The sequence below is a fragment of the Festucalex cinctus genome, chromosome 12 (genome assembly GCF_051991245.1).
Source record: "Festucalex cinctus isolate MCC-2025b chromosome 12, RoL_Fcin_1.0, whole genome shotgun sequence".
In the NCBI taxonomy this organism is placed as follows: domain Eukaryota; kingdom Metazoa; phylum Chordata; class Actinopteri; order Syngnathiformes; family Syngnathidae; genus Festucalex; species Festucalex cinctus.
In genome coordinates, this window is record NC_135422.1 from 10,648,722 (window position 1) to 10,663,661 (window position 14,940).

General features: G+C 38.5%; 3 protein-coding genes across 4 annotated transcripts in view; all 3 read right to left on the reverse strand.

Moving 5' to 3' along the window:
* Positions 1-19: 19 nt before the first annotated feature.
* tmem234 (transmembrane protein 234) lies at positions 20-2,173 on the reverse strand. The gene is made up of 5 exons (XM_077538549.1): positions 1,911-2,173; positions 1,445-1,596; positions 1,243-1,309; positions 1,039-1,131; positions 20-905 (listed from the first exon to the last, which is right to left on the reverse strand). Exons 1-5 carry the CDS (start codon positions 1,993-1,995, stop codon positions 814-816), a joined length of 489 nt encoding a protein of 162 aa, XP_077394675.1. The 5' UTR covers positions 1,996-2,173; the 3' UTR covers positions 20-813.
* A 749-nt stretch (positions 2,174-2,922) lies between these two features.
* ncmap (non-compact myelin associated protein) lies at positions 2,923-8,862 on the reverse strand. The gene is made up of 4 exons (XM_077539213.1): positions 8,512-8,862; positions 4,153-4,247; positions 3,988-4,072; positions 2,923-3,644 (listed from the first exon to the last, which is right to left on the reverse strand). The coding sequence occupies exons 2-4, from the start codon at positions 4,241-4,243 to the stop codon at positions 3,389-3,391; spliced, it is 432 nt and encodes a 143-aa protein (XP_077395339.1). The 5' UTR covers positions 4,244-4,247; positions 8,512-8,862; the 3' UTR covers positions 2,923-3,388.
* Positions 8,863-11,332: 2,470 nt separating this feature from the next.
* The window catches only part of rcan3 (regulator of calcineurin 3), a 45,632-nt gene continuing 42,024 nt past the window's right edge, over positions 11,333-14,940 (reverse strand). For both annotated transcript variants that reach the window (XM_077539156.1, XM_077539157.1), the window contains one exon: positions 11,333-14,575. In XM_077539156.1, the coding sequence (XP_077395282.1) occupies positions 14,421-14,575 (155 nt within the window). In that variant the 3' untranslated portion in view covers positions 11,333-14,420. The remainder of the gene's footprint in view (positions 14,576-14,940) is intronic.

Below are 14,940 nucleotides of genomic sequence, written 5' to 3' on the forward strand. Positions count from 1 at the left end.
AACATTTTTTTTATTATTATTTTTATTTATTTTTTTTAAACAGAGAAATGTCATTCATTTTCTTTTTATGCAGTCTGGGTCATGAAGGACACTTGTGCAGCCATGTTTATTTGTACTTCCTGCTTCAAAAAAAATATTCAGTTGATTTTACAGGCTATAGTACACATTAATGATAGAATGTTTTTGTAATGATTTATCTTTGTTTTCATTTTCATCGCTACTTCAGTGTATGTGACTCAAGAGCTTATTTTCTCACGTGAATACGAATTTCAAGTATCAGTGAAGAATGTGTAGTAGAAAGCAACCACTTTCAATGCAAAGCAGCGTGCTCCTGTGCTCCTACGTTCTCATTTGGACGACTTTCACGTTGCACCAAAGTGAACTTTCTATAGGAGCTCCATAAATCTGGTCAAGTTGCGGGAATGAACCCTGCGTGAACCCACCAGACCCCCTCTCACACTCAGCGTAACACTCTCATGGATAGGTCTTTACTTGTTTGCTTAGCTCAGAAATATGGCTGCCAACGGTCACGCTGCTCGAATGCAAACGATCTTGAAGGACGGGCGGGCCAGCGGTGACCTAATTTTGACAGACATCAGCTGTGCTATTTTTCTTATTAAAAACAAAAATAAAACTTGATGTTTTATGGTGGGCTGCAATGGGTCAATGACATTTCCATTCATTTCAATGGGGAAAGTTGATTCAAGATATGAGGAATGAATTAAACTCATAAGTCAAGGCAGCGCTGTATAATAAAAGAGCATGTTGAGTCAAGATGCTCTTACTAGTTTGTTCATGCACACTGGAAGGTCATCAGGACTGAGCCTGAGTGCCGACATCATTCATAGAGCTTACGATACACAAAGTGACACCAACCATAGTGAGGAACATTCCGGCGACAGCCTCTAAAAAGACACGGATAGAAAAATGTTTAAAAAAAAACAAGAAAAAGTTTGAACAAGGCTGATGAAGTTGTCTTTTTTTTTTCTTTCCTTTTGGAAAAAGCAAACTAATGTGTCACAATTGAATTGAACTCACGTTTGCCTCCAAAGTTTTCACCCAGCAACTTGCCAGTGAGCAGAGTCCACAGGAAGGTGAGAGAGTTGGACACGGGGACGGCCAATGACAAGTCTGCAAGACGGAAATTTAGTGGCTGAGTAAACATGTGAGACGAACAGGATGGAACATTTCTTGTTTTTGTTGCATCTGCTGGCTAGATGTGCAGTATTATTGTTGTCTCACCTGCGGTGGAAAGTGTGTAATAGTAGACCAAAGAGCCACTTTGGTTCAGGACAAACGGGATGAGGTACTGAGGATGGATAGAGAAGGAGGGGCATCCATTTTATGGTGATATAATAAAATATTAAATACATTTTAAGAGAGAGAGAGAGAGAGAGAGAGAGAGAGAGAGAGAGAGAGAGAGAGAGAGATGGTGTGTGTTTACCTTGAGATTAAGGAAGAGAAACTTGATCTCAGCAAGAAATTGAGTCACTTTGCTTGACTTGGACACATGTTCGATACCTTCAGTGCCTTTTTTGAGGAAAGGGTTGGTGCAGCCCCACAACACGGACACCAGCAGGAGACTCAACACTTCGACTATTGTGCAACACACACACACACCACAGGTCATTTACATACGCAAGTGTTAATAGATTATTTAATTGTTACTTATTACAGTTACATTCTGTCACATCAACTAATGAGTTCCGGTGTAGTTGGCCAACTTCCTTAGCATGCGGGCTAGGATGAGAGATGCCGGATACTAAGGTTGCAATTAGTTTAAAGACGCCAAACAAAATATTACAAACTTAGTTATCGCATAAACATTAAAGTCGAAAGAAAACAACTGTATTACAGGGATTATATAAACGCTAAGACTATTATAAATGTAAAATGAGTTCGCTACTTACCTAGAGTCACCATCATAACAAAACAAACTGCTGACGAGTGGCGTTCAAGACAGCTCGTCAAATGTTCGCTAAACGTATTTACCATAGAATAAGAGTTGAAAGTACGTCAAAACGCAATTCAGTGCTAGTGTTTGTTCCAAAAACACTTAAATTAACAAAGGGCAGATAAAAGTCTTCAACTCCTCCATTTGTTTGGTTTACTTAGCCGCAGCACATTGCGCTTCTTGAATGCTCCCCCGTCGAGGTGGCGCTGAGCATTGTTGGTCAACGGGGGGCGCAATAACACAAGTTTCGCTACCATCGATGAGTCCAGTGATTTTACAGTTTAATAAACACTTTAACAAAGCACCAGCATTGGCACCAGCATTTTATTATTAATATTATTATTATTATTATTACAGGAATCGACCTGCAGGTTACTCATATGGAGGCTAAAGTGCTTGCGGACAGCACGTTGGTGACCCATGCTTTACTTTATTTATTGATTTATTTATTGATTTATTTATATCTCTTGAACAAATCTAGGCATGTTTACTTGACCACAAAATCTAGTATTGATATTTTTTATAAATGGGAACAGGTGAATAAACAGGATAATTATGCACATTCTGCCATCTAGTGGTGGAGCAATTAATTGTTCTGCCTTCAATACTGTATACGACATCACAGGCTAGATTCTCTCTCTCTCTCTCTCTCTCTCTCTCTCTCTCTCTCTCTCTCTCTCTCTCTCTCTCTCTCTCTCTCTCTCTCTCTGTCTCTGTCTCTGTCTCTGTCTCTGTCTCTGTGTCTGTGTCTGTCTCTGTGTGGATAGGAACCACTGCCCGAAACTGTTTATCCTGTTGTGGGTCGCTTGAAGCTGCAGCCTATCCCAGTCAATCACAAGCCATATTCACGCTTGCATTTGCGCCAACACTGAATGGAAACTGAAGCCCACATGGCCTCCACCAAATTCAGAATGAACTACTTTGCCATTAGTTATTATAATAATATTAAATCAAACATCATACCACAATGCAGAACATCCAGTTTTATTCCAGTCCAATGCCCTCTAAAGATAACAAACACTACAAATATGGAAAACAATGAAAAGTAAAGTGCAAAATTGGTTGGTATAAACATAAATGCGGGGGGAAAACAGACATAGGCAGGAAATAAAGTGTGGGAGAGTAAACTATAAATCAGTCCTTAAAAAAATGTGTTATACTGGCAACCAGGAGAGAGTTATGCTTTTTTTGTTTTGTCTCTTCTGAATGTGATACTAACTCGATTGAATAAATATATATATAGCTAATTTAGACCAATCAAGGACTGGTAGTGCAAACACTGACTATAGCAGCCTCACTTCACATCCTTGTTGAAGCCCTTTTGTGGTGTCTTTTGTTCACATTTTGTCTCAGATTAACCATAACAACAAGGTCATGTTTCCAAAGGATTCAGTCTATACAGGAAGGCGCGTCTGTCAATCTTTTCAGCGGACGCTACGTGTTTCCCGATGTGTCATGGATGGTAATCGCCGTGGACCTGCTGGCCGTGCTGAACTCTCCTACGCGGCCTGCGGCGCTGAGTTCCGCTCGAGGCCGCGGCGCCGAGCCGGCGTTCGAATTGGGGACATGGCCCGACACGGAACTGACTCCAACGGTGGCCATGGGCATGATTGGAACTGGAGATTGGGGCGTCTTCTTACGAGGTTTGGAGCCCCCGCTGGACCCCAGGAGTCGAGATGCGTGGGTCCGTCTGAACCCAGAGATAAATAAGTTTAAATCTGTTTCAAGCATGTGAGAGGGATGAAACTAAACCGTCTCGAGAGCTGATTTTCATCTTTTGTGGATGGGTGGGGATTCGTTGTGTTATGATTATTGCCAAATTAATTTCTGTACATACAGAGAAGATGCTGACCTGGTTGTATGTACTGTAGAGTATTTGCATACTGGGCCCTCATATGGAGTCAAAAGTGACAACAAAGTGTCTCCGTCTTTGTTCAAAGCTGTCTGTTTGTCTTCCCGGGCTTATCATCCATCTGTGTGTGTGTTTATTCCCTATAGTTGCTATGCGCCATTTAAGAGGAATGCGGCCTTACTTGTTGTACGTCTTCAGGATGAAGAGAAGAATGGTGAGTATGACAATAATACCGATGACGATGACAGCGATCATAGCACCAGAACCTGGGAGAATAAACAACAAAATGTGATTTGATTTGATGACATGGATACCATGATGAAATGCATCATGGGAAGGCTCTCACTTTGGATGAGGATTTGTTCTTTGGATTTGGTGATGCTGGAAGTTGACGTGTTGCTTTCAGGTGAGGCGGTTGAAGTTTGCATCTTCAACATGAACCTGCACAAACAACACACAAAAAATGGTCTGCAAATAATCGAGATTGGACATTTATTGATTGATTTATTGCAATTTAGTTCCGTCATATTTTCTCATACATTCAGTATAGGCTATATGGACTAGAAAATATTTTACATTGTAGTAACGTTCTCTTTGGAACGCCTGCTCCTAAGCAAACATTACACGACAATCACTGGTGGTGTTGACATATTATGCACCGTGCACACTAGCGGCAACATTTATCATGTGGACTGTTTGCAAAGGTGACAACTCCTGATAAGTGGTTGCTTGATGGTCGGACATCCTGTCATTATACATCGAGTTAAAATCGTTTAGATTGAAATGAATTTTGGTTTAGACTGCGTTTTGCGTATAATCTCTGTCTATATATTTATAATAGGCAGTCTTATACTGCATATGCATAGTTATGACTGCAAGGTGGTTCGTATTAGTGCTTATAGTATTTTAGGTGCTACCGTGCTACATAAATCAAATGTATTCTTAATATGAAAATAGTAATCATAACTAATGAAAGGCTGGCGGAGTGTATTTTTACCTCTACCAGGGGTCAGCAACCTTCACTGTCAAAAGAGCCATTTTAGGCCAGATAAGTAACCAAAAATCTGTCTTGAGTCACAAAACATTTTGACATTGTGATGATTGAAAAAGTGCGTTCGTGTTTGTTTAATGTACTGAGGGGCCAAGAGCTACACCAGAACAGAAAAATATGTCGCATCCAATACTTTGAGAATCATTTTCTTCAACCATACGTCTTTGTTTAAAAAAAAAAATTTTGTTCTATTTTTTTTTTTTTATTGATTTTTAGACTTTTCAGCCTTTCTGTCAACTTTCTGACATTTTTTGGCAATGTTATGGACATTATTATGGTAATTTTCTGCTTCTCTCTCTAATTTTTGGGACATTTTATGGCTATTTTTCGACTTTTTGCTATCAATTTTCTGGCGTTTTTGGACATTTTATGGTAATTTTCAAGATTTCTTTTATTTTTGGACATTTTATCGATACTTTTTTAACATTATAGTTGCTGCCTTTTTTGTGTGTGTAATTCTCTTACATTTTTGGCAATTTCATGAACATTTTATGCTAATATTCTGCTTCTCTTCTTCCTTTTTGGACATTTTATGGTCACTTTTTGGATATTATTCTTATTTTTTTTTTTTTAGTTTTTTTTTTAAATCTACCTTTCACCTCTCTTTTTCTGACAACTTGAAAATTTGGACTCTGACATTTCTGGAATTTTTAATTATTCATTAATCATTAATTCATTTAAGGAATACAGTATTTTATCTAAAAAAATGTAAACAAATATTTTTTTTAAGAGATCCACAGGGAGCCACAGAAGAGGGAGTAAAGAGCCAAATGTAGCTTCAGAGCCACAGGTTGCAGACCACCCTGACCTTATAGAAAGGTAGTTTACACAAAACATTCCCAAATATAGTTTTCGTCTCTGCCTTCATGCTATCATCATCACAAGCTGTTATAGTGACAGAATTACTGTATATTGAAAAATATACAGTACATAAGAGTGTGTCATTGAGCGTGAGGATGACGTATTTGCATACATCAGGTAAAGGGGAACGTTCGCAAATCAGGTCATGGGTTGGTTCTTCCTCGTCAGTGTGTGACTATAATCTCTATATTGTTCTACAAATCATCATGTGATACTCTTTTACCTTCAGCAAACAACATGTTTAATGGTCTATAAACCAAGCAGAACAGGAACTAAACTGACCCGTACATTTAAAGACCACAGCAGCACAATGAATCACATGTAATGGATTCAAAGAGAACATACAGGTGTAAAACGTAAAGTTATATCAAAAGATCAATTTCCTCTACTATGGCAACATCTTTTCTTGATACATTTGCATGACAGTTAGCAACGTCAAAATGGTTTTAAAATTAATTAATAATATATTATTATATATTTAATAAATTAATTTAATATATTAATTAAATTATATATATATATATATATATATATTCTTTTATAATATATATATTTCTTATTTATTTTTTAAATATTTTTTAATTTGATTTTTGAGACAAGAGACTAAAAATGGGCACACGTCAAATTTATTTATTTATTCATTCATGTTAACTTGATAATAATGTTATGTTACAATATATAACTGACAATATCTTTTAATGCCATCAGATGCAGTCGGATGCCGATGAAATACTCGAACGTCTACGTGAGTTCAGCTCGTGTAACGGTGATTTATCGGCCATGAGAGGAATTTATAGCCTCGATTGTAGCTAATCATTCACTTTTAATATAGAGGTCACTCTCTACACTTGAACAGATACGCCTGCACAATCAAATGATATCCGATACAAGAGCTGTAGCAAGACCTGCTTGACATTACGTTAATTATTATACTACAGTATTATGATTATTATTTTATCATACCGAAAGCTGTTTCTGTTGCTTCATAGCAAAGATTTTTTTTGAGCTTCCAAATGCCAATTCTGCACCACCGCACACGTTGTCATTAGCATTCCGCCAAAACTTGACAACTTGAGAAACATTTTACATCTGTGCACGTCTTTAGTGATGAGTAAAGGAATTCCCAACAGTGGTGAATGATAAAGAGATGAGAAGCCTGGATAATAATGGTGGGAATATAAAACTTAATCCTCGTGCGGCTGCATACAGAAACATCAAAAGATGCTAGGGCGAATTTGACATTCTTCTATTTGAATTTTTTACATATACACTAAAACCAATTCATCAAGTATTTTGTGGTTTTAACAATTGTATATAAAAAATGAACGCCTTTGATATAGTGGACGAACCTCAATAAAGCGGGATTTCATTACAGTTATATATAGTTTCTTTGCGTTGATGTAGATCTTGAAAAGTGCTATAAAAATAGATAATTTATAGTTTTAGTAGTAGTACTGGCAGTATTTGCAGGGGCCGTGTCAAATTTTATTCACTTCGTAACTCAAGTCATCTGTTCCCATTAAAATGAATGGAAATGTCATTAATTTGTTCCAGCCTCTCTTCCATAAAGAAATGTTTTTCAATTAGGTAAACTGCACTCAACATTATTGTACTTGTAAAAAACAGACAGCAATTACATAATTCAATTTGATTAATTACTGTATTATTATTATTATTTATTTTTTTAAGAATTACCGGTAAAACATTTTTTGTCACAATTTCCATCAATTGAATAACCAGTGGCGGCAGTAAGACAGCTGGATAGACTGTACACGAATGTACATTATAGATGTCTCTCAAGAATATATTATTATGATTAGTGCTGTCAAAGTTAAAGCGTTAACTAATTAATTAATCACAAAAAAAATATCGCATTAATCATGTATTAATGCAGATTAATCGCACCATTAATTTTGACTGCAAATGATCCTTGAGCTTGACAGCAGATGGCTACGTTAAAGATAGCACAGGTTGTGTTTGAACAATAAACATAACATAACATGTATTAAAGTGAAGCATTTAATAAATGTTTGCGTGTGATATTCAGAATATTTGTTCATGTCAGACTATTGGGGTCATTTTTTTTCCACTTTAAATGATGCAAGTAATTAACTGATTAGAAATAGAGGAGGATGAGACGTCCTCTTATCATTAAATGCCGAAAAAAAATACACATAAGAGGTGCATTTTAAATTTGGCGGGCAAAAAATGTTGATAAAAAGCCTTTTTAATTAAGCGATAAATCGGGATTCATCAAAATTTTAAGGAGTGATTAATCTGATTAAAAAATTTAATAGTTTGACAGCTCTAATTATGATACATATGCATTAAGTTAGCAGACGAAATGCTAGGTGCTAGTTTTAAAATTGTCCTACATTTATGTTTAGTTTGACAATAAACCTGAACTGGAAGTGTCTCTAAACAGCTTGAAACCTGTTTTTCTATTATTATTTTTTTAAGAACTGTTCACTATTATGTTTCTTTAATGCCACCGCTCATATCTCCAGTTTGCGCTCACACATCAAAACAAAAAAATTGGCGCCTATCTAAAAAAACAAACAAAACGGAATCAGTCGTATCGCAAAGCACCACTACATACAGTATCTTGCAACACTCAAAAATGAACTGTAAACACTTTGGATAGCCCCGTCTTCCTCCTTTAATCTGAGAGGAACATGAGCTGCAGTCCATCCTCATTGACACATTGACACCCCCCCCCCCCCGACCCCACCCAATTACATGAAAAGTATAATTACAGAAGCCACCAAAATCAGCAAAGTGTATAAAACTTACCACGGACGCTCCACTGTGATATCAACCCGAGTTTTCTCCAGGTGGAAGGATGAGGAGCTCACGTCTCTCCACCTGACCCTCCCCCACCCCCCTCCCTCCCTTACTGGACTGAGGGGGGCATAGTCCACCAGAGAGGAGTGAAGTTATCCAACTTGGGAGACTCCAAACCCGCCCCCTCTGTCTCACCAAATACAGCTGTGGGACAAAAGAGGCCGCCACTCGTTCGCGCTCTCTCTCTCTTGCTATGTGTGAGTAAAGTGAGCAAGAGGAGGAGGTTTCTTATTGGTGTGCTAAATCTGAGGCAGCTGGTTTTTCAGGTCCTCCCGCTCGGCCCCCCGAGGCGTGCCTGCCTTGGTGCCTGATCAAAAAAGCGGAGGCGGCGGCCACACTTGCGGTGAAATCAGCGGGAAGTCACACGCCAGGGTGTGCCTGGTTGTAACAGTACACTCAATTATTTGAGGGATTCCCATACATAATACCGCAACTAGGGATGCGCCACATACTGAGTATGAGTACAAGTACTCAGTCAACGTTGTACTGAGTATTGACACTTGATCATGCCATTACATCCTGCAATTTTGATTTTAATTGGGGTCTGCCCAATATGGATTTTTTTTAGGCCAATGTTGACGCCGATATTTGGCTGAATTAAATTCCGATAACCAATTCATTTTAAAAATGAGTAAACTGAAATGAAATTGTTGAGTGCCATTCTGGCTGACTTTGCTTTCTTAAAGTGTTATCACAAATGCAGTTGTCCTTGCACTGACACACGAGTAGTTGAATATTAACTCCAATGTTTGGTGTAGAAGTGAATGCGTGAGGTAGCTTGGTCTTATTCTATCTCCAGTAACACACCCTCACTTGTGGTCTACCCCCTTAAACGATGCCAACAAATCATTGTGCTCTCCGGTAACCATCCGGAGGCTATAAATGCAGCTACTGTAGCTTTTTTGTGAGCAAGTATGAAGTGAACACATTGTTTGGCATTCCCAGGTGTTCACATGACACTGCACCAGCCTTACATAAAAGCAGATTAAAAACCTGCATGGAGGTCAGCTTTCAGTCCACTAAAGAAGTGCATGTAGCAAATGCACATTCTGGCAAATGGCTAAAGTTTACTTAATTTACGTATAACATTTTTGGATGGAAATGAGGCGAATTTTTGGAACTCATGTTTCCAACCTAAGGGGTTGTAAATGTAGTAAAACTTCCCATATGTGATGTACTACTACTTGAAAGTGAACACACGTTTGTGACTCGACTTGTGTGTTTTTGTATTATTAGCCAGCGTCCGGCTGATTTTCGGCTTTGACTTGTGAGCAAAAATCTCAAATATGAGCACTGTATAGCGGCAGTGAACTCCACTCAACTCATATTATACATATTGACACTCTCAGTTGACATTGACTATCAAACTTAACGTAATAAGAATGACAAGTTGTGTGCAGAATTTAAAACCACATATATTTGGCTCATATTTGTCAGTTTAGCTTACCGGCAATGCTAACATGCATTACAAACCCCATAGACTGGCTAACAAATAGCATCAGACTCATTTAATATGAGTGTTTTGAATTAAACAGCAAAAAAATGACTGAATCTCCATAATTTATAATGGATGAAGAATAATTTAATGTATACGAATAGTGGGGCACTCTCTGTATGGTTTGTTCATATGCTAACCTAACATTATGCTAGTGAGTTAGCTGGTTAGCATAATAACGCGTTAGACCTCGAGAGATGAGCTAAGTCTTAAACTAAACAAGCTTAATACAATCCATTGAAAATGAAACAGTATTACTTTTAAAATGATAACAATAGTCGACATGTTCACCCGAGGAAAATCAGAGAAGCAGTTATCTTATGTAGTCCTCAGTCATATCATCTGCTGTGTCTCAAGGCTAGTCTGTTGATTGACACTGTAGTATAAAGGGAAACTTGACTAAACACAAAACGTGACTAATGTGCTTTAATAGTGTGGCAAGTATTTACTGAGGAATCTTAATGTAAACACTAGAGGAGGAAAAGAAACACAACGGACAAAACATTAGGCACACCTGTCAAAAGAAAATTTGTTCACATTCATCAACCTCTGTAATGAAATCTATGCACAAAATAGAGAAACATACACTTGTGCAAATTAGAATCCCTGTTCATTAAAACTTCAAAGTTGTTCCTTTTCGACAATTTATGTGGCCAAGATATCTTGTCTAAAGACAGTGGAGGCACTACAGGAGTGTTTTTGTTGCTGTTGTTGTTGTTAAAGAAATACAGTTTTAATAACTAAAATATATACAACTATATTTTAATGTTGAATATTCATTCTTTATGTAGAGCACTTAGTTTCAGATGTCCTGTTTTATTAAAGTTGAGTTATGGTAGCAGGCAGCTAACAGCTAGCATGAACATACTTTTGATAACAGTGTTGTTGGAGGCCGACAGATTAGTCTGATAATTGATACAACTTGATTCGTTTGCTGACATCATCGATGCACGCACCGCTCACATCGGCACCAAACTTAAGTGTAATTTGGCAGTTCGGCGACGAAGTGCTGCCTGCATAAGGGAAAATACAATCTATGCTGCCTTTGTCAGGGCTTGCGCTTTTTTAGACTCTATCCGTACCCAGTTGTTCATTCACTTCACAAGATTTCCTGCACAAGCATTCAGAGGTGTTTGACCTATAGATAAAAATGGGAGTGGTTTTCCTTTTCAGTCGTAAACGAAATGACACCAAGACAATCACATGATGCGGATTCTTCTTACACCTTTTTAAAAAAAATCATCTGCACTGGCTTGTTATAAACGACACCAAACATAGGTTTTAAGAAGAAGTCTTTATGTATGTTGTCTATGTGAAACAATACTACACAAATAGAAGCAGATACAGTTAAGAGAGAAAGAACAAGAAAACACACATACCGGTATTATAACAACTGTAAATTATTGCTCATTTTGCTACTTTGTTTTCTGGATTTTCCTACCATACAAGACATATTAGTCACATGTCAACCAAAATATTCAACAAAAATAAAATAACAAACAATACAATAGTGACAAACATCATCGACCTTCTGTTTTTTTTTTTTTTTTTTTTTTTTAACTGAAATGATCATCGCACTTCATTATCATCAACATCATCCGAGAGAAGCCGTGACAAAGCGCGCGCGCACACACGTGTATACACACTGCTGGGACGGCGCCTCAGCAACATAAAAATTTGGCATATGTACAAAAATATACACGTACACACACGTCTGTGAGCACAGAGAGTACAAAAAAGTCATCATGTCGCTGGCCCTTTAAGTAGCCAAGCTGCTTCCCATTTCTGTCACACATCGACATCTTGAATAAAAATGGTGAGATGCTTTTTTTTTTTTTTTTTTGAGGGCGAACACACACAAAAAAAGTCATCCATGATGTGACAGGAAAAAACAAAACAAAAACAAAAAAACGAGTGCCACATGCTCGTAAAGGCCAGTGAAGGTGTTGGACAAACACAAAGAACGAAAGACGGGTGCAAAGGAGACAATCACAATAACAGAGTTAAAGTGCTCACATGCATCTTTTAGTTGACTAAAAATCGCAATCTTACCATCTAAAATGTGAGCACGGACCACTTTTACACAGTGGTGGGCAACCTGCGACCTGTGGGCCACAAATGAAACAAATGAATCCCTCAGAGGTATTCCTGTTTGTTCCAAATTTGGACATTACTCACAGTCAAATTTCAGGATAAACCGTGAAGGCCCTAAAACCTTTACAGATGAACAGAATTTGACTTCCTTTATACATTTGAATGCACATGTTCAACTGCTATACAATACAGCAATCCAATACATTGTGCTGCTCCTTCTGGTGTACCTGCCTTGGCCACTGGGAGGCAATATAATACTGTAACCATGCAGACACAAATGAAATTAGACTTCCTCTACTAAGACGGTAACTCAGTACAATGCTGGAATATTCGTCAATGAGAGAGGCGAAAGAAGTGACTATCGATGCTAACCATTAGCATGTCAATGGCGTTTCGTCTTGTTTGTTAGCGCTAAGCTAACAGCTAAGTGGAGTGTTTCACAAGGCAAAGCTATGTAGTTTTAAATGCACAAAATCCTCTCCGCTTTATGTTTAGTAACAAATGGGAGTGGTGTAAAATATCCTGAAGCCTCTTTGTTAATTTTTATGTTTGAAAATTGCCTATTAAATTGGTCAATAGTTAAACAGGTTTATAGTGCGTTTGATGCTCATTACAAATTTCACCTGAACGCCCAACATCCCTAAATTTTTTGATAGTAGTGTATATCATTGTTCTCCACACCATGCTAATGTAATAAAGTGTAAATGAATGAATAAAGAAAGCTAACGTGAGATCAACAATCCATCCATTTTATTATATACTTTGAGTTCTCATTAGGGTTGTGAGCTACATCCACGCGAACCTCCGTTAAAGTTGTCGAGCAGGCGAACATTAGAGAGATTTGAAAAGCTCCTTCACTGTTAGCCGCTAGCTTGGTTAGCTTGTCGTACGCTCACGCCACTGCTGTTAGCGTCTGAATCAGTGTACACACATACTGATTTTTAAAATGTGAGCAAAAATTGCCACGCGTATAATGACCAATTATGACAATTATGAATCACACAACTCATTAGCCGCACTCCAGTTGCTAACCGCCTATTTAGCTACACTGATTTAGGAATTTACCGCTTTCCTCAGTCTGCCTACAGAAGCAAATAAATACAACAATTAAAAAAATGATTAAGCTCCGTGATTATTCATTTATTTCCGTTTTATAGCATTAGCTAGCATACATAGCGGACACGAAAGAGACATGATTCCGTGAAACAAAACACTGTGAGGCAAAGATGGATGCTAAAGCTAATGCTAAAGTCGTGCTAGAGTCGAAAACTCATTCAATAACCGCGCACGTTTAATGTCTTTATTGAAGGAAATTCGTGAGAATGCTTTGGTTGACATCTCATCAGGCAGCTTTCCCTCTTGGACTAGAAAAAACGTCTACAAAGACCAAGCGCTATGTACAAGCTGGAAAACACCGGGACGACGCCCCTGCCCTTGCAAAAAAAGGAGTTGCGGTCCGAATAAACGATAGAAAATGATGTTGATAACACGGAGGGAGTTTGAAGAATTCAAATGGAGGATAAAAATGAAGACGCCATTTGGAGCTCTGCATGCAAACAAAAAAACTAAACTTCCATGTCGTTAGCATGCAAAAAGTGTATCAAGTAGACATTAAGAACACACATCTAGCAATTAAATTAAATTAAAAAACAGGAGAAATATTCAGCCACAACTTTTTTTTTGTTAGTCACATATGGCGCTCCGTGCAGTGTGCGTGACGTTAAATATTCACTTTATTAGTGTTGTTTCACGCTGTAGAATATGTACATGCATCCCGATGCAAGCTGATATGAACATGAGTGGAAAAAAAAGGAACCAAAAAAATTTGCAAATCGCCCCAAAACACACGAATCATCGCTAAACAATGAGGTGTGCGGGGGAGCTAACACGCTAACCGGCTAGCGACGTGTGTGACGAGTGTGTGTTGTGTGCGTGTGTGTTTGTGTCTGCGGCTGCTGTGCTTCGGCGGGCCGGGGCGGGAGTCAAAGGGTGCCCCGCCGCAGGAATGTGGTGAATATGTATGCGTGTGTGTCCCCTCTGCATCCCCTCCAAGCCGCCTCATCCGATAGCCCACAAAAACTGGAGCAATGTTTGTCTGTTTTTGAGCTGGAATGACAGCGGCGGCGCTCTCTGAGTGCAAAGATGAGACAGAAGAGAGAGAGAGAGACAAAGAGCGAGCGAGCGAGAGAGAGGACGGGTTTTGTTGCAGGTCAACAATCGGCCTGTAAGGGGGTGGGGGGGGGGGTGGGGGGGGGGGGGTGGCGGGGGTCTAGTTGAAGACCTTCGGGGGGCCGTCGGGACGTCTGGTCTGCACGATTTCCTGCTTGGGCCGCGCCGCTTCGTCGTCCTCCGTCTCGCTCTCGCACACGTGCACCACCACGCTCGGGGTGGACTCCGTGCCAGCGTGCAGCTCGTACTTCTCACCTGTCATAACCACAGATTCATTTTTGACGCCTAACGAAAATATTTAGCTCTCCAAATAACATTCAAATACTGTACAGTAGTTTATTAGGTCAGTTTTCATCAAATAGATAGATAGATAGATAGATAGATAGATAGATAGATAGATAGATAGATAGATAGATAGATAGATAGATAGATACATACTGTAGTTCCATATAGTAGATATAGTAGATAGAAATAGATCGATACTGTATGTTCACATAGGCATGAAAATAAATCTTAAGGGTAAGGGGAAGTCAACCCCAAAAATGTTTTTTTTTGTTTGTTTGTTTTTTTTGCAATAATGTTCTTTTTACTACTAATACTATGTTCTACTTTTGATCACA